Here is an 18820-nt window from a genome sequence, read left to right on the forward strand (position 1 = left end):
TACACATCATCCTTAGGCAGGCCTCACGAAAAGTGTGACAAACTTCCCCAGCAACAGTCCTAAGGTCTTCAAAGGAAGTAGGACCTGTAATGGTGTAAAGCAAACTTCGGAGATAGAAGCATTCAAAATCTGTCGGATGTACAGTGTCAACACGGCCAAGAGCTTCTGTTGTTCTGATACCAGGATGACCATCGACAGTGACTTCCTGGTTTTCTACGCATAAAAACATTTCCAGAAGCATTCCATGTGTAATATTTTGGCCGTTCACAGTACAGCAGGGTCCTTGCAAAGTCATCATTTTGACACAGTTTGAAGAAAGAAGTCAATGTTGTTGCGTAATTTGGTATAGTCAGAGAGCTGAGAATGCTAGGAAAGCCTGCTAAAGCTCTCTTCGATAATAAACATTAAGATCATGACAACACAAAACGCTCACTCCGAGGCCCATATGCCGTGAGGCCCCACAATGAGCATACAGCCAAAATTGTGGTTTTTATTAATTAAAAATTAACAGTAATGAATGTGGATTTCACATTTTTTTTGTTGCCTCGGGCATGTTTTAATACGCTTGTATGCAGGGCAGGATTAAGGTCTGTGGGGGTCCCTATATACCACAGTTTCTCGTCACCCTAGGAACTTTTTCTTTTAACCTTTTTATTCACCTCAGTAGTAATGCCCCTCTTGCAATGCCCACTGTAGCAGTGCCCCCAGTAATGGTCCCCCATATGCAGTGCCCACTGTAGTAGTCCCCCCTATGCAGTGCCACCTGTAATAATGCCCCTTATGCAGTGCCCCCAATAGTGGTCTCCCTATGCAGTGCCCCTTATATAATGCCCCCAGTAGTGGTACTTATATAGTGCGCCAGACCCAGTAGTGGTCCCCCCTATGCAGTGCCCCTTATATAATGCCCCCAGTAGTAATCCCCCTATGCACTGACCCTAGTAGCGCCCCCCAGTGTCCCCATGAAGAGCCCCCCCCTATGCAGTGCTCCTTACACACAAAAAAAAAAATCACAACTTACCTGAATCCCCGCTCCTGACGCGACCGCCACAGTCAGCTCCGGGTCCTGGCTCTTCTTCAATATGGGAGAAACGTCAGTGTCATGACGTCTCTCCCATCACACGCTGCAGGGGGAGCCGGAAGGCGGAACTCATGAGAGAGCTCCAGCCGTCTCCCTCCGTTGTGCAAAAGCCAATGAGAGACTGTCTGACTCTTATCGGCTGCTGTAACAAACACAGCTGCTGGCGGCGGTTGTGAGTTTGTCACTGTGTAGTTCGGCCGCGCTTCCTGCGGACTATACAATCGGTGGGTACACTAGCGGCAGGTGCGCACCGCTGCTAGTGGGGGCCCCTCAGTTTGTGGGGGCCCAGGAACGACTGTCCCTGCCGCCGCCACCCCCCTCTCTCTTAATCCGGCCCTGCTCGTATGTAAAATTTCACAATCTTGGCTTGTAAACTGTGGATTTGTGTAGAAAGACAGAAGGACAAATTTTCGCTTTTATACAGTAGAATATGAATAGTTACACTCTTTGGAGCATATACAATTGGGCGCGAAGTTTAGCGAGTTAAAAACCTTGCACACCTCGCGCCCAATTCCGGAATACCACGGGTATGCGTGCTTCCGCTACCCACGGTTTTCAATTAAAAAAAACAGTGGTACCGGGGTTTTCAGCTCTGAAAACCCCACGCCGCGTAAAATGAAAACAAAAAAACACCTACCTACCTCTCCGCGGCTCCCAGTGGCTTCCCCTCTCTCTTCTTACTGGAGAGGGGGCTGCTGGGAGTCCCGGGGGGTGATGGGAGATTTAGTTCTCCCTGCGCCCATTCTGGGGGGCCACACACACCGCACTGGGTGTCACACACAGACACACACACACACACACACACTGACATACTCACTCTGCTGCAGAAGAGCCGGCTCCCGCCGTTGGATGCAGAAGACAGCGCTTTGGAAGGTGAGTAACTAAGGACTAATTAAGCTAATTGGATACTTCCAATTGCTTAATTAGTCCTTGGGGGGTGCCGCGGGGGTGTCAGAGCAAGTCCCGGTGATTTTTCCTAAAATCATTGATTTTAGGAAAACTCACCCTTGCTCGGGGGGTGCGTGAAAAAAAAAACCTCCTGGTGCGTGTTTTTTAAAAAAAGAACCACGCACCTAATAGAATATCAAAAAATCCTGCACCTGCAGGAAAAACCACGCAGGTGCGGATTTTTTGCTATTCTCGCACACAATTGAATATGCCCCTTTATGTTAGCAGCCAGGGCTGGACAAATCCAGCTCACCATGGCGACCACAACATACGCCCTAACATAAGTTAGGATACATAAGTGTCTTTTACCCATTTTATCGTCATATTTTTATTCATTTGTATTTTTTATCGATATGATTCGTCTATGTCAGAGCTACCTATACATGACATGATAGAGACCATCAATTTTAGATCATATAAATATTTGTTTATTGAATTTAAAACAGTGACTGCAGGGGGCAAATTGGTCAGATGAAGATTAAAATACAAACAAAAACATTTGTCTGCCAAATCTCAATTTTTGCTGTGACGTGCAGATGGTAGGGTCATAATTTGGTGTAAACACCACGAATCGATCATGCCTTAAATCAACGGTTTAGGCTGGTGGTGGTGATGTATTGGTGTTTACTTGGCACACACAAGGCCCCTTGATACCAACTGAACATTTTAAATGCCACTACCTTCCTGTGTACAGTTGCTGACCATGTGCATCCAATTATGGGCACACTATACTCATCTTCTAATGCAGGTGTAGGCAACCTGGGGCACACATCCCAGCAGGCCCTGCCTCAGTTTCACTGTTAGGGTATGTTACAGGGCATGCATGGATGTGCAGTTCCACAGCAGCTGGAATGCCACGGGTTGCCTATTCCTGTTCTAATGGCTACTTCCAGCAAGATAATAAACCATGTCACAAAGCACACTTTCTCTCATACTGGTATTGCAACCATGACCATGAGCTCAGTGTACTCTTAATAGCCTCTACCGCAGGGCCGCAACTAGGGGGAGGTTTAAGGGAGCACATGACCTCGGTGCCGGACTTGAGAGACTGCTGGAAGGCTAGGTTGCTGCTCTTGTGGGTTTGGAGCCACATCCGGCCTTGAGAGGCACAGAGACACAGTCAGTCTAATGTGGTGCCGGTCACAAGCCAATCAGCAGAGGCTGCCGGTCCGTGAGCTCAATTTGGTTCGCGAGCGGCGCCACATTACAATGATGGCAGTACCGACAGTTCCCCAGCGTGTGGCAGCCCAGTCCCGCGCCACCCCAAGCTCACTCAACGCCTGGCTCTGGCAAGTAAGAGAGGGAGATGGGGCCTTACTGTGGCATAATGTGTTGTGAGGGGCATTACTGTGTGGCATAATGTGTTGTGAGGGGCATTACTGTGTCACAAACTACACACCCTTTTCGTCCTCTATGTTGTATTTTTTGGGGGGGCGCCAAATTATAGCCTTGCCCCGGGTGACAAAAATCCTAGTTTCGGCCATGTCTACAGTCACTGGGGGATAGGCTTTTTGGTGGTTTTGCCTGTGGGATTTAAAATTACAATTATATTGAATAAAAAAAATTACATGTAATATTGCAGTTTTACATCCTTCAGGCAAAAACCACTGGTTTTGAAACCCCACTGCTTAGTGAATTTAGAGCTAGATTTAAATCCAATAGAGCATATTTGGTATGTGGTGAAACAGGAATATCGCAGCATGACTCTGTATCCAACAAAGCTGCAGTCTCTCTAAGGAATGTTTCCATCACTTTGTTGAATCCATGCCACAAAAAATTCTGATGGAAAAGGGGGTTCTACCCAGTACTAGAGGTGTACCTGTGAGCTCTGATGGATCATTCCAATTACATGCAATGCAAGATCACATATTCTGGCAAGCATCTCCCTTACATATGGTAGCATGCATTTCCCTGCGTACACCTGTATGGGTGAAGTAAGGGCTATGTAGGGTGCAGTTACCAATAGTCACACCCTGTACAAATGGCACATATCCCCTACATGGCATATGATTGCATCGCTTCATAGTGTATATTGCTCTAGTGTTTCTAGAAGTAACCACTAAAGGTGCATACACACGTAAAAGATTTTCTGTCCAACCATCCAACTAGTTGATTGGTTGGAATGAGAATCTGGTAAAGTATGAAAGCAAATGACAATAAGCAATTTGCTCCCAAATGCCGGAAAATGGACAAACTGTTGTTTGTTAAATGTTTGATCTAAACAATTTGTTCAAACTTGTCTGAACATCCATTTTCATCTGTTTTCGGGCATTTAGGAGCAAATTGATGATTGTCATTTGCTTTCATACATTACTAGATTTTCATTCCAACTAGTTGGATGGTTGGACAGAAACTCTTTACGTGTGTATGCAGCTTAACTCCTGCTTTTTTCTCATAAAATGTATTCATCATGTAGACAACTTTAAAATGTTGACATATCGTCCCTGGTGGTACAGGGGGGACTTACCTGCTTCAGGCAGCTGCAGCAGCTACTGGCGGTCATGTGATCTCACTTCCGGGTCAGACCTCCGATCCTCTGGTGACCAGGTATTTTCCGGCTATCCCAAACTCTTAAGCTGGCCACACACTAGACCAACTTACATCCAACCAGCCAACTTGATTGGTTGGAATGAAAATCTGGTAACGTATGGGAGTAAATGATGATCAGCAATTTGCTCCTAAATGCCAGAAAACAGATGAAAATGGTCGTTCAGACAAGTTTGTTAAATGTTTGATTTAAACTATTTGTTCAAACAACAGTTTTGGTCCATTTTCCAGCGGTTGGGAGCAAATTGCTGACTGTATTAGTTACCAGATTTTCATTCCAACCAATCAACTAGTTGGCTGGTTGGACAGATAATCTTTAGATGTGAGGCCAGCTTTACACTGCCTAACTGTACCCCCCCCCCCCCATCCCGCAGCCTAAACCTAATGTTATTTCACATGTTGATATTGTGAGCAGGCTGACACGCTGCCTTTCAACATTTTGACATTATGAGGGGTATTCAATTTGAAACGTAAACTTCGCCGTCTATGCGTGTCGAAGTTTTCGCCGCACATCGGAGCTTTTGCTGGCGGAAAACTATCGCGCGCGCCCCCGCTTATACCCGTATTCAATTTGAAATCGTGGAAAACAGCATCCGGCGAAAGTGAAATCAGCGAAAACTTTGCAGATTTTTGGGGAAATCACCCTAATACTCCCAAAAAGATGCTCTGACATGGGGGATCACTCTGGTCTTTAAACGGGCTCAATAGCTGCTATTTTGGGGATTTGGGAAGGTGGTGAAGAATAGTATTTAGAAGGTTTTTTGCTGAAAATAAGTAGTCCCAGCAAATTTGGGGTACTTGAAAATGGGGGTGAGCATATTTAAAAGTTGCTAAAGTGAAGTTTTAAAAAATGTGAAAAATCCACCTGCCGCAAATACCTGCAATGAAAAAAAACACTTGGGGCATACTTGGGGACCCCCCTAGAATGTAGTTCGCTAGTTTTTAACTTTGCACCCCCCAATTTTTTTTTTCGCACCCAAAATGAAAGTGCTTTTTTTGGGGTCTTATGAGGTATTTTTAAAAGAATTTTGACACAGTTTATCTTTGGGGGGGACTGTCTGAAGGTTGCAGGGTGGTTTCCGAAATGTTGCACCCCAAAACCCCAATTCTGCACTCTTTTTCGCCACCCATTCCTTGGTGATACTTCTTCGCAGGGTCGAATGCAATATACTGTTCGCACCGGCGAAAAGTTTTCAAATTGAATACGGTGTAAAAGTAAAAGCGGCGAAAATGACGTGATCCGAGCGAAAACATCGCAGAAACTGAGTTTTAGCTCCGTATTGAATACCCCTCTATAACTGTTAAGATTGTGGCATCGACATTATAGATCTTTTGAATACATCACCTCATCAATGACTAACTGTCAAAAACAAGAGTTAGTAGGTTCCCAATAAACGTTATTGGGCACATGATAGTAGGCAGATTTATGTATATAGCAAAAAAAAATCCCCTGCCGTGCAAAAATTCAATATATCAAAAATCTCACATGTGGGAAAAAAAACCCAGCTGGTGCGAGATTTTTGCTATTCTTGCACCTAATTGAATATGCCCCCAACTGTAATGTTGGGCGTACACTCTACAATTATCTGTCACATATCTGTCCAATTTGTCTGGTGGGAAGGAAAACATGGTCCGTTTTCTAGTGTTTGGGAGCAAATTTCTATTGTTATTTGCTCCCATACATTACCAGATTTTCATTTCAACCAGCCAGATTGGACAGATAATTGCATAGTGTATGCCCAGCATAAGAATTCATATTCACAGGCCCAATACATGTAAATCCAAAGTTATCAGTTGAAAACCCTTCTTTAAATGGCATGACTGACATAGGTGTATATGTATAGAAAGTACCATAGAAAAACATCCAGGCAAGGATGCATGACTATAGGCATTTGTACTACACCACTGGTCCAATTCCTGGAGAGAAAAGACTAGCCAAATATTGGGGGGGGAATTTAATTAGCCCCGATAACTTAACAGGGGGGGAAAAGGGAGAGAGCCTGCTATTCAATTAGGCTTCTTTTTCACCTGATACCTTTAACGCCAGTTAAATTGAAGAGTTAACAGGGTTTAATACACAGAACCTGTGAAAATGTAACAGATTTGTGCGTTAAATGGGTTGCGGCACCCGTTAACTTAGTTATCTAGGATTTTTTTCACTGCCTGTGTAGTGGTGAAAAATATCCCCAATAAGTGCTGCCGATGGCCTCACTTCAGGGCTAATTCAGTAGCCCCGGGGGATCAATTAGCTAATAGAATTCTCCCTCTTTGTATCAGAGATTTGTCCACATTCTAGGACACTGCAGATGTATGTAATTACAAAGAACATTATAGATATGCTAACATATTAGCCTGGAGTAGCTAGGAAAAGATGCTGTGTATGGCGTTTCAGATGGATGCATGAACAATGCTGCGAATAAACTACAGGAGCTAAACTTGTGTACCATACCCACATTAAACACAAAAAGCAAACCCTAGTCTACACAAAAGTAATAAAACAGGAATTTGTAAAATGATTTTTTATTACGTAAAGCACCACAAGGGGCCAGCTGGTTATGAGCTGATAGTTTTATCTGACATGAAAATGGTGTGTGTTTATGGTTCTGCTATATCCAAGTACATTTTATGGCAGAGAAAAGGAAAAGAAAAAAACACAAGCAGCATTGCCCATAGTTATACAAAATGTTTGTTTTTTTCCCATTATAGTCTTAAAATTTGTGCTGAATAAAATCATGCACAAATATTCCCAACAAAAGTTCATTTAAAATATTTAAAAAAAAAATCCTAGTCACATTTCATTGTAGGTCTCAGCTTCTCATTTAAAATAGTTTTGTTCTTATTTTTATTTTTTACACAATTCTAAATATCTTAAAAAAGTGGCACATCAGATTCAAAGACACCAGAGTCTGTTCTCCTGTGAAGTCTCCCAGTCATTATGCAAACAAAACTATCGTCATGTAGCTCAGTCCATTTTTTGTTCTTCTTTAAATGACAATGTGCGACCACTTATTGGTTAAATTAAAATGGTTGCTATTTTCCTCTGGTGTATCAGAAGAGCACCGTCATTTTTACACAGCTGTAAGAAAAGGGGGACAAAAAAAAAAATATGTACTGTATTATTTGCACAACTAAGAAACAGTTTGAGTAGGCAAAGGAGTCCTTTCATGAAATGTAGAATGTCATTTTCAACTAAAAGCAGGCAGTTAAAATATATTTAATAAAAAGAAGAAAATAAAAACCTTGAAAGATATACAAAGAAGCAGCGTGTGTTTCGGGGATGTGCGTTTTTCTCTCAGGCTATGATTGGTTCAATGTGTTAGGGAAGCGCACAGGTTGTCCTAATGTCAGAGACCAGCTGAGTAGCCGATTGGATACAAATCCTGCTATGGAGTTTCCTCCAACTACATCAGACCCAAATAAAGCAGCATCTATTTCCTCCATTTTAACACAATATCAGCTGAAGTCACAAGTGCAAATACAGGAGCAGTGCGTGCTGAGAGCAATCAGAACACTGTGGTGGTGACCATTTCCAAGTGTGTTCAGTTTCATATATATTCTGTCTGGTCATGTTCTTTCAGTAATCAAGTGTTACTGGGTTCCCTTACTTCCTGCATCATAATGCACAGTCACAGAGGGATGCATGGTGCAATATGAAACAATCCTGACAACTGCACCAGATTAATGATAAAATATCATTGGATCATGATTTATTTGGTTGTCAGGAAATGCCCAGCTTGGAATTCTGTTTCAGGAAATATAAAGTCACCTCTAATAAAAAAAAAATATATACACAAAACAAGACTTACAAATAAATTGTGTGGGCAATGAACAGGAAAAACACTTTTACAGAAGCTCAAAAGGTGCCAAATACGCTCAGCACAGGGGTGAGAAAAAGATTCAGCAGTAAGGAGGTTGCATTTATTACAGTGCTCAGTAATTGTGATGCCAACCTCACAAAAAGTATACAGTCAGGTGCATAAATATTGGGACATTGACAGAATTGTCATATTTTGGCCTCTATTCACCACTACAATGGCTTTGAAATGAAACAAACAAGATGTGCTTTAACTGCAGACTTTCAGATTTAATTTGAGGGTAATTACATCCAAATCCGGTGAACGGTGTAGGAATTACAACGGTTTCTATATGTGCCCCCACTTTTTAAGGGGCCAAAAGTAATGGGACAAACTAAACAATCCTAAATCTAACTTTCACTTTTTAATACTTTGTTGCAAATCCTTTGCAGGCAATTACAGCCTGAAGTCTGGAACGCATAGACATCACCAGACGCTGGTTTCATCCCTGGTGATGCTCTGCCAGGCCTCTACTGCAAATGTCTTCAGTTCCTGCTTGTTCTTAGGGCATTTTCCCTTCAGTTTTGTCTTCATCAAGTGAAATGCATGCTCAAATCGGATTCAGGTCAGGGGATTGACTTGGCCATTGCATAACATTCCACTTTTTAGCCTTAAAAAAAAAAAAAACTCTGGTTGCTTTTGGAATATGCTTCAGGTCATTGTCCATCTACACTGTGAAGCGCCGTCCAATGAGTTCTGAAGCATTTGACTGAATATGAGCATATGATATTGCCCGAAACACTTCAGAATTCATTCTGCTGCTTTTGTCAGCAGTCACATCAATAAATACAAGGGAACCAGTTCCATTGGCAGCCATACATGCCCATGCCATGACACTACCACCACCATGCTTCACTGATTAGGTGGTGTGTTTTGGATCATGAGCAGTTCCTTTCCTTCTCCAAACTCTTCTTTTCCCATCACTCTGGTACAAGTTGATCTTTGTCTCATCTGTCCATAGGATGTTGTTCCAGAACTGTAATGGCTTATTTAGATGTTGTTTGGCAAACTCTAATCTGGTCTTCCTGTTTTTGAGGCTCACCAATGGTTTACATCTTGTGGTGAACCCTCTATATTCACTCTTGTGAAGTCTTCTCTTGATTGTTGACTTTGACACATATACACCTACCTCCTGGAGAGTGTTCTTGATTTGGCCAACTGTTGTGAAGGGGTTTTTCTTCACCAGGGAAATAATTCTTCTGTCATCCACCACAGTTGTTTTCCGTGGTCTTCCGGGTCTTTTGGTGTTGCTGAGCTCTCCGATGCGTTCTTTCTTTTTAAGAATGTTCCAAACAGTTGATTTGGCCACACCTAATGTTTTTGCTATCTCTCTGATGGGTTTGTTTTGATTTTTCAGCTTAATGATGGCTTGCTTCACTGATAGTGACAGCTCTTTGGATCTCATTGAGAGTCGACAGCAACTGATTCCAAATGCAAATGTCACACCTAGAATCAACTCCAGACCTTTTACCTGCTTAATTGATAATGAAATAACGAGGGGATAGCCCACACCTGTCCATGAAATAGCTTTTGAGTTGATAGTCCCATTACGTTTGGCCCCTTAAAAAGTGGGAGGCACGTATAGAAACCGTTGTAATTCCTACACCGTTCACCTGATTTGGATGTCATTACCCTCAAATTAAATCTGAAAGTCTGCAGTTAAAGCACATCTTGTTTGTTTCATTTCAAAGCCATTGTGGTGGTGAATAGAGGCCAAAATATGAAAATTATGTCAATGTCCCAATATTTATGCACCTGACTGTATTTTCTGCACAAAAGTGCATTCAAATGTATTGAGGGTGTAACGCCAGTTTTGGCCTGTGTTTCAAGATGGCCGTATACTTTCTCTACAGACCTATGGGTAATCCATTTGTAGGATGCAGCATTATTTGCAACAAAACACACTGTTTATGGATGTCTGACCACTTCTACTTTAGTGAAATGGGTAGGCAGGGTGGGGAAGGGAGAGTTAGGACACCGACAGGTGTTAGTATCCTAACCTTGTCGGGATGCTGGCGCCAGGATCCCGAGCACCGGCATCCCGCGTACCCCAGATCAGTTAGGTGCGGGAGCTCTTCTAAGCCCCTGAGGGTGGATCTTTCTGTCACAGCCTCAGGAGTGTGAGGAAAAATCTGGACTCTGCATTTTAGCGTGCAGGGAATCCCATATATTCCAGCACTTTTGCACAGAATCTATGGTTTATCTTGCGCTAACCCATGGTTTACCGCACGGGGAAAATGCTGATCAATTTAATAGCTCCGGGCACAAAACTCAGAGCTATTTAATTAATCAGTAAGGACCGCTCTGCCTAAAAGCCTACTTTCATGTGTACTTACTAATAGGTTTATAAGAATAGAAGCTCAACTCACAGTCCAACAATATAAAATACATCTTGTTTAAAATAAGCACATCATGTGTTTGTAACTAAAAATATATATTGGTCTCACAAGGTACATAGATTATAATATAATGCATATATATGTATTTCTTCTAACAAGAGCCAAGCACTACATTCACCCTCTAGCTCCATATTCAGATATTTAAATTGTACACTAATTTTGTAGGTTTCTCTTATTATTTTTCTGATATTGACAGCTGTAATTTTGCAGGATAAATTCAGAATTTTAAAAAGCATGTATGCATAACCCATAGATTCAGCAATTCCCCTTAAATTATGGAAAACCGCAAGGTGACGTACCAGAATTTGTTCTTCCAAAGACATCCTTACTGAGTCTCTCCTTCACTCTTGTCTTTACTTTTCCGCCGCCATAAGCTCTGAAACATTTCACGAAAACTCCTACTTCCAGCCATCTGAGCTGCGGCACCTGCACTTTTAGGACGGGTGAGACCCTGTAGAAATGTTACATTTATAAGTCAATCAAGAAAAAATTATATATAGGCATTAAAATAAGGTGATGGAGAACATACACAGAAATAGTGCATTCATTTAATGGACAAAACATGATAAAAGGAAGCCTAGACATACTACTTCTAGAATAGTAATTGAAAAAGTGTTCACAATTCATGAAAGGTCAAATTGTATTTGTATATAAAGGAACTGCAGAATGCACAAGTGAAATAAACTAAATACTCAGAATTCCAAACACAAAGACTGATCCCTGCTAAGAAAAAAATTGTCTGCATTCCTGACAGCGACCAAGCAGGGTGAACACTAAAGAGCGGGTTTTTAGAAGTGGAATTGTTGCCCATAGCAACCAGATTCTACTTATTTATCCATCACCTTCTAGAAGATAGTTTCTAGAATCTGACAGGTTGCTATGGGCAACAACACTTCTAAATACCGCACTTTAGTAAATATACCCCTAAGGGCCTGATTCAGAGATGAACGGTAATGCAACTGCAAACTCTCATGGATCGCAGTTGCTAAAATATGGTAATGCCTTCCAAAGCTTACATCAGTAACATCCATGCACAGCAGGCAGTCGCGTAGCATGTAAGTCAAGTCTGACCTGCCGCAAACACTGCAGCTCACCTGACATGCAGAGAGCTCTCATGCTGCACAGGAGAACGCAATGATTAATTTACGTATGCCCGAAAAACAGCGTCAGACATGCCTGCATTTTACTAACCACCCCCAAGTGCGAGTGGGTACTGTGTGCGTGCGTAATCGCAATGCAATCGCGGCGTATGCAGTGAGGGGTTTGCCCCTGTGCATTAGCAAACAATCGCTCGGTCTGCATTAAAATCGTGCCATTGCATCAGTCTCTGAATTAGGCCTTAAGTATCTACTGTTGTGGCTGTGAGACTTGGGGGTCGGTGTTGGATAACTTTTGTCCTTCAATAAATGAAATGATCAAACAAGATTGAATATAAAACAAATGGTGCATACACATGGTCAGATTTGAGTAATGATTTTTACAACGATATGAACAATTTCTGACAGTATTAAAATGAATGAAATCGTTAAAATCTGACTGCAAACACCAGATTTCAGAGATTGTTATCTGACATGCGGGAACGCACATTGTTCATCGATGCATTCCCCACGTCACAGGTATGAACGATTTTTACAATCATTATCAGATCCGACACAAAATCTGACCGTGTGTATGCACCAAAAGACAACCAGAGTAAACACAAAATACAGTGTTTAAATGAAGACCCGAAATGATAAGTGTGACAAATACGTAAAAATAGAAGATATCAGGAAGGGGGCAAAAACATTCACACCACTGTAGATACCAAATAAGTAAAAGGTACTGGTAAAACTGTTTAACTTTCAAATTCATCACTGCAAAATGCTGCAAAACAGACATTTGTAATGACCCAGAATATGATGTAATAGTCAGCAGTGTACTTTGGTTTATATGGAAAAAGGAGACATAGCATAAAATCAATTGTCCTTCCAGTTTTCGCTCCTTACCAATGCAACAGTTTTCTTTACAGACTATAGGGAGATGACCTGTAAAGGGAAGAATTACCATGAAGCTCTGGTCAAATTCATCACTCATTCGCCGCAGTTCTCGTCCATAGCGGGCAGCGACCAATAGGGAAGATGGAGCAGAGCGAGAGCGTGAACGGAAATGGAAAAGCTCATCTACATGATCAGTCTCCGAGGCTTCTGAAGCAGACTCTGTCCTAGGACGTGGTTCCTTTCCTGCACAGGAAGATGATGCCGGTAATATAGATATAAGTAATTGTACATTAATAATAACCGTAATATAACAAAGAAGACATGCCATTGTCTTACTGAATGCAAACAAAAGGAGTTACACTAAATCTGGACACACTGTAGGGTCAGGGATGAAGCATTGTATAGTGTACACAATAGTGGGCGATTTAGAATGCATTTACTACTCCAACTACAGACTCCAAAGAAGCAAGGTCTAGGTAAATACCATTACCATGGCTGCAGAATGCAGCAAATCTCCTAAACATATAAAGATGACTCACTACCACCTGACACGTCTGCTAGGTCTTGCAGTGTTACATTCCCTGTAAGGCCATCAGACTGCCACAAGTGCAAGTCTGCAAATGTTCCAGTGCAACTAGCACAAAGTATTCATTCCAAAAGCCATATACCTAAATGAGATCTTGTTTGGTTATCAAAACCTTGCACACAAATACAACTCAATATGGTGCAATCAATGCAATCGTTTTCAACAGCAATTTTCCTTTAACCTGTGTGGTACACACTCACCAGGATTTATAATAGAGTTCCTGTCTATTCTCTTACTGGTTGTTTTGTCTTGAGAACTCTAAAAGGAACTGTAACAGGTAAAAAAAAACAATGTAGGAAAAAAACTTTCCCTCAGTATATACATTTAATACCCCTTTCACACTGCCAGCAAATAACCCGGGTTATTTCACATGAACGTGCAGCAACCCAGGTTACTGTGCAGTGTGAAAGGGCCCAGTTGAAATAACCCGGATCGAGTAACCCGGCATTTCAACCTGGGTAACGAGCAGGGTTGAACACGAGTTCAACCTGGCTCGCGTGCGGTGTGAACGGTTAAACCAGGTCGAGGCGATCTCATCTCCAAGCGATGGCGGTGAAGTCATTGACCCGGCTGCCAGTCTGAATGGGGTCTCAGCCGGGATCAAAGCATATACACATCCCGGGTGCAACCCGGCAATTGCGATGTGAAAGGGGTACATCATGCAAGCTCACATTTGAAAATCCGGCATTACATAGTTCACTGGTGTCCGTTTACTTTTTGTACCAATGCAAAGTAAAACGAAGATGAAAATGAAGATTGACATCCAATATACAAATGATGAACTAAAATATTCAGTCAGTCAATATAGACATAGGGACAATTTCCTGGGATATTTGTCAGTTATGGAATACACAGGAGTACAGCCATCCGGAGACAATGGCTACCGCTAGACAAACACACACACAGCCTTTCATTCTTACATATTAACAAACAGATGCCGTTCTCTCCCTTGTAGCTTGAACCCTACAGAACCGTGTCACATCAGGCAATGGCTAGATCAGTTTTGTTACTGTACCTGGCAACAAGACTCCCCTCACAAAATTAGTCTGATGAAATAACAAAAGCTATTGAAAAACATAGAACATTCAAAAAAAAAAAAAAAAGTATAATTATGGGAACTCTCATTTAGAAAAGACAGAGGGGTCGATTCAATGAGCCGTGAACACCACAATGTACCTTTGCAATGGTGTGAAACAGTCAGCATTGGCACATCATCTAGCCCCATGAATGGCAGCAGTTGTACACAAACCCATAGTCTATTTCGGGGCTACTGTAAGTGCGGCATATGCACCAGTGATGTGCAGTGAGGTGAGGCAGAGCCTTTCCTGTCATACTTCAGTATACTCCAGTGTTTTGACTATAAAAGTTATAAGAAAAATAAAATAAAAGATATCTTCTTTGTATTATTCTAATCATTTTTATAGTCAAAACTCTGGAGTAAAAAGTGTATGACAGGTGAGGCAGTGCTTCCCCTGTCTACCTTTTCCACACATCCCTGATCAAAACTCATCAAATTTCCAGCACTATATACTGTTGTACCTTTGTATAATGCCCACATGAACCCTCAGGTTAATATATGTATGTGTAAGTGTTTGTCCTTTATTTCCACTGAGTTTTGTACCTAGTTCCACCAAATTTGACATGGTGGTGCAGTTTGACCAGGATTACATTTTTGGCTAGGTTTGAAATGTGTCGGGCCATGGAAGTCTACATGGTGCCCACCAAGCAGGCAGTGGAGTCTCTGATTTGAAATTTCAGTTAAACAAGTTCGCTAAGGATGTCTTCCAGTGCCTACAACTGCACTGATCTGAAGGCACAGGCTGATATGTGCCAGTGGATGTCAGGCAGAGCTCAGACAGAAGAGCAGTGAGTCAGAGGATCAACTGTCACACTGCACCTGCACTGACAGCTACTCATTTCCTCCAAGCACATTTTCATATGCAATGGTCTCCAATGAAAAAAGTTAAGGCTGCAGATGTACTTCAAGGTCCATTCTTCAACCCGGGCAACACCGGGTATCCCAGCTAGTAAAAAATGCACAGACATCATCACCAAGTGTTTCTTACTATTGCAATTATTAGGAGCTGTGCTAAACAATGACAAGAAGAATGTCAGGAGCAGTTTGGGGAAAGAGTATTTTTAAATGAGTTTCAAAGATTTCTAATATGGCATTCCACATAATATACCGTATATACTCGAGTATAAGTCGACCCGAATATAAGCCGAGGTACCTAATTTTACCACGAAAAACTGGGAAAACTTAGTGACTCGAGTATAAGCCTAGGGTGGGAAATGCAGCAGCTACTGGTAGTAATCCCCCCCTGGTACTGTCCCCAGTAGTAATCCCCCCCTGGTAGTGCCCCCAGTAGTAATCCCCCCCTGGTAGTGCCTCCAGTAGCAATATCCCCCCCTGGTAGTGCCCCCAGTATTAACCCCCCCTGGTAGTGCCCCCAGTAGCAACATCCCCCCCGGTAGTGCTCCCAGTATTAATCCCCCCCCTGGTAGTGCGCCCAGTAGCAATATCCCCCCCTGGTAGTGCCCCCAGTATTAACCCCCCCTGGTAGTGCCCCCAGTAGCAACATCCCCCCTGGTAGTGCCCCCAGTATTCCCCCCCTCCCTGGTAGTGCCCCCAGTAGCAACATCCTCCCCCTGGTAGTTCCCACATTATTAATCCCCCCCCTCTGGTAGTGCCCCCAGTAGCGATATCCCCCCCCTGGTAGTACCCCCCGGTAGTAGCCCCCCCAGTAGAAAGAAATGTAAAAAAAAAAAACACTTACCTGTAACCCCGCTCCTGGTCCCGACGCTGCTACAGGCTCCTCCGCCGCTTTGCATAATGGGAGAGACGTTGTCATGACGACGTCTCTCCCATTACCCACTGCGGGACCTGGAAGATGGCTCCCGCAGTGGGAGCAGCAGCAGCCGCTGAGAGTCTGACAGACTCTCAGCGGCTGCTGATTATACCAAACACATAGCTGCCGGCTCCGGCGGCTGTGTGTTTGGCAGTGTGTAGTGCTGACCGAACTCCGTCCGGTCAGCGCTACACACGCGGTGCAGGCTGTGTCACAGTGACACAGTCTGCACCGCGGCCCGCATGGTACGCTACTCAGCAGCATACCATGCGGGCATGACTCAAGTATAAGCCGAGGGGGTGCTTTTTCAGCACAAAAAATGTGCTGAAAAACTCGGCTTATACTCGAGTATATATGGTAATCCAACTTGTATTATATTTTAATTGTCTGCCTCTTCCAGCTGTGTGAGAATTACCTTTGCCCCGTCTCAAGTTAGGAGAACTCCGATGATCTGTTGCTCGCCGACTAGATGGAGGATTTGTTTCAGGCAGAGTTGCTCCTTGTTCACCTGGAGGAAACTCTTCTATACTAAACATAGAGGGAGGAGAAACTTCCATCTGCATAAAAGTAAACATAAGTACAATACTCAGCCATGTGTATACCATTTTATTTCTGTCTAGCAATGCAACATGTACGTGAACTAAATGCACATCTGTGAAACGTGTATTTCAAATGTAGTGAGATGTATGACTCATCTGCTAGACTTAAGGTGCGTTCACACTGAGCGATATTAGTGAACGACTGCACGATTACGACATCGTAATCGTGCAATCACTCAGTAATCGTGCACTTTTATGTCAGAAACGTCCAGCGATGCGCACTCCCGCTGGTCGTTTCCGACATTGTCCATCGCCTGAACATGCAACACAATCTGCCGATAACGACAAATTGGCATGTTCAGGAATGGTTATGTCTAGACTGTACAGGGCTGATGGCCCTGTGACATCACACCCACGTGACTCGGCCTGAAAGGGGGAGGGGCGGGGATGCTAACGGGGGACCAAAACTGTCCCCTCGCGGGCTCGCTACGCTCGCCACAGATATTTATTCCCCCTCTATGCCCTAGTGGATGGTAACGCAGGAGCGGTCCAGCCTCCTGCAGCGGTCACGTGGTGTCTACGTCACAGAGGTCCTTTCTCTAACTTGGAAATAGCAGCAACCATTCAGGAATGATGGACAGTGCCTGCACTGAACGACTGATCGTTCAGTGCAGACACTACAGGGGATCAGGAACGACGGTATGATTATGATGTCGTAATCGTACTGTCTTTCCTGATCGCCTAGTGTGTACGCACCTTTACACGTGCAGACTTTGGTCACCAGAAGCACCACCTGTGCCAGGCAACCAGGTTTCATAACCCCTAAAAAATGTTGGTCAATCCATCCAATTGTTGTTACTCTTCCCTATGCAGCTAAATCTGCTTCTACCACCCCCTGACATCAATGCTGTTCGTTTTTCATATGCCCACTCCAATATCTATATATACCCCTCCCAGCTTCCCTGTTCTATATACCAACCCTTTACCATCACCTCTGCCATCAGTCACTGTCCACCAGCTCAGCTCCCTCTTGTCTCCCTCAGTCCTGGGTATATTTCTGCAAGGAGCACTACACCGTGAGTCTCCGCAGGCCGGCCAGCAGGAGAGAGTACAGTATCCGTAATTGTTACTCTCTTCCTGCACCTGTACTCCCGCTGCGGCACTGTGTGAGTGTGTGTTTATTTATTTTGTTCTCTCTTTCCGGATCCCTCATCCTCGCCCCGCCCCCTTCCCCTGTTTCCCGTGCAATAGTTCCCAGGCTCAGCCAATCGCTGCCTGAGACGCCAGCAAGCTCCGTCTTCCAAGAATGCACACGTGACATGCATACAGTCGGTCTCTATGGCAACCATTTACCCGCTGTCCTCTTTGAACTCTGCAGTGATGATACAGTATTTCCCGACACGCTCTGCGCCTACATTACGCAAGTAACAAGTTGTGTATGTGCCTGAGCCGGCGCCAGGCTGTGTGTCTGCACCAACACACAGTGTCCTGTCTTCTGTTCTATATATAATATCAGCCATGTTGTAAACATACTGTATAGGCGGGTCACAGTCATGTGACAACAGTCAGATCATACTCTAGCCTGGAGAATCTAAAGTCAATAAGTCCTACACCGTGATTGTTTTTGATCGCTGTTTTAATTTACATATTACAATAATAAACAATAGGATGATATATAAACGGGCTGCGATGTTGCCACACAACTGTCACAAGTTGTAAATTGTAGGAACAAGTTGGCAACAATTTAAAAAGTTATTCAGGGCCACTTCCACCGTGTGATACGGACTGTATCGGAGGACCTGGCATAGGTATAAAGAATTGTGAGTGCTGTATTAATAATCCAAATCCATATAGCAGTGGTTCCCAAACTGTGTGCCGTGGCATCCTGGGGTGCCTTGGTGCACTTACAGGGGTGCCTCGGGTTGGTGAAAATGATTTTAGTCAGTGTGATACGCAAAACCAGTGCTAATGACTGCCAATCCAAAAATATATGGACAAAGACAACCACCACATAACTGAACCAAAGGGTGACAGGTAAGCACAG

General features: G+C 43.4%; 1 protein-coding gene across 3 annotated transcripts; it reads right to left on the reverse strand.

The window, feature by feature from the left end:
• Positions 1-7077: 7077 nt before the first annotated feature.
• BAD (BCL2 associated agonist of cell death) lies at positions 7078-17985 on the reverse strand. Of its 3 annotated transcripts, none has more exons than XM_088480086.1 (5): positions 17769-17985; positions 16653-16794; positions 12870-13045; positions 11126-11277; positions 7078-7649 (listed from the first exon to the last, which is right to left on the reverse strand). In XM_088480086.1, exons 1-4 carry the CDS (start codon positions 17775-17777, stop codon positions 11152-11154), a joined length of 453 nt encoding a protein of 150 aa, XP_088336212.1. In that variant the 5' UTR covers positions 17778-17985; the 3' UTR covers positions 7078-7649; positions 11126-11151. The 3 variants fall into 3 exon arrangements, with proteins under 3 accessions (XP_088336212.1, XP_088336211.1, XP_088336213.1); XM_088480085.1 differs by having other exon boundaries at positions 17763-17985; XM_088480087.1 differs by having other exon boundaries at positions 17756-17985.
• Positions 17986-18820: the final 835 nt, after the last annotated feature.

This window comes from Taudactylus pleione, unplaced genomic scaffold (assembly GCF_031769625.1).
Source record: "Taudactylus pleione unplaced genomic scaffold, aTauple2 ptg000250l, whole genome shotgun sequence".
NCBI classification, from domain to species: Eukaryota; Metazoa; Chordata; class Amphibia; order Anura; family Myobatrachidae; genus Taudactylus; species Taudactylus pleione.

Coding starts and splice junctions, on each gene's coding strand:
- BAD (XM_088480085.1), bottom strand. Junction 13,046..16,652: donor TAACTTGAGACGGGGCAAAG/GTAATTCTCACA, acceptor CTTCCTGTGCAG/GAAAGGAACCACGTCCTAGG. Junction 11,278..12,869: donor AATTTGACCAGAGCTTCATG/GTAATTCTTCCC, acceptor ACATTTCTACAG/GGTCTCACCCGTCCTAAAAG.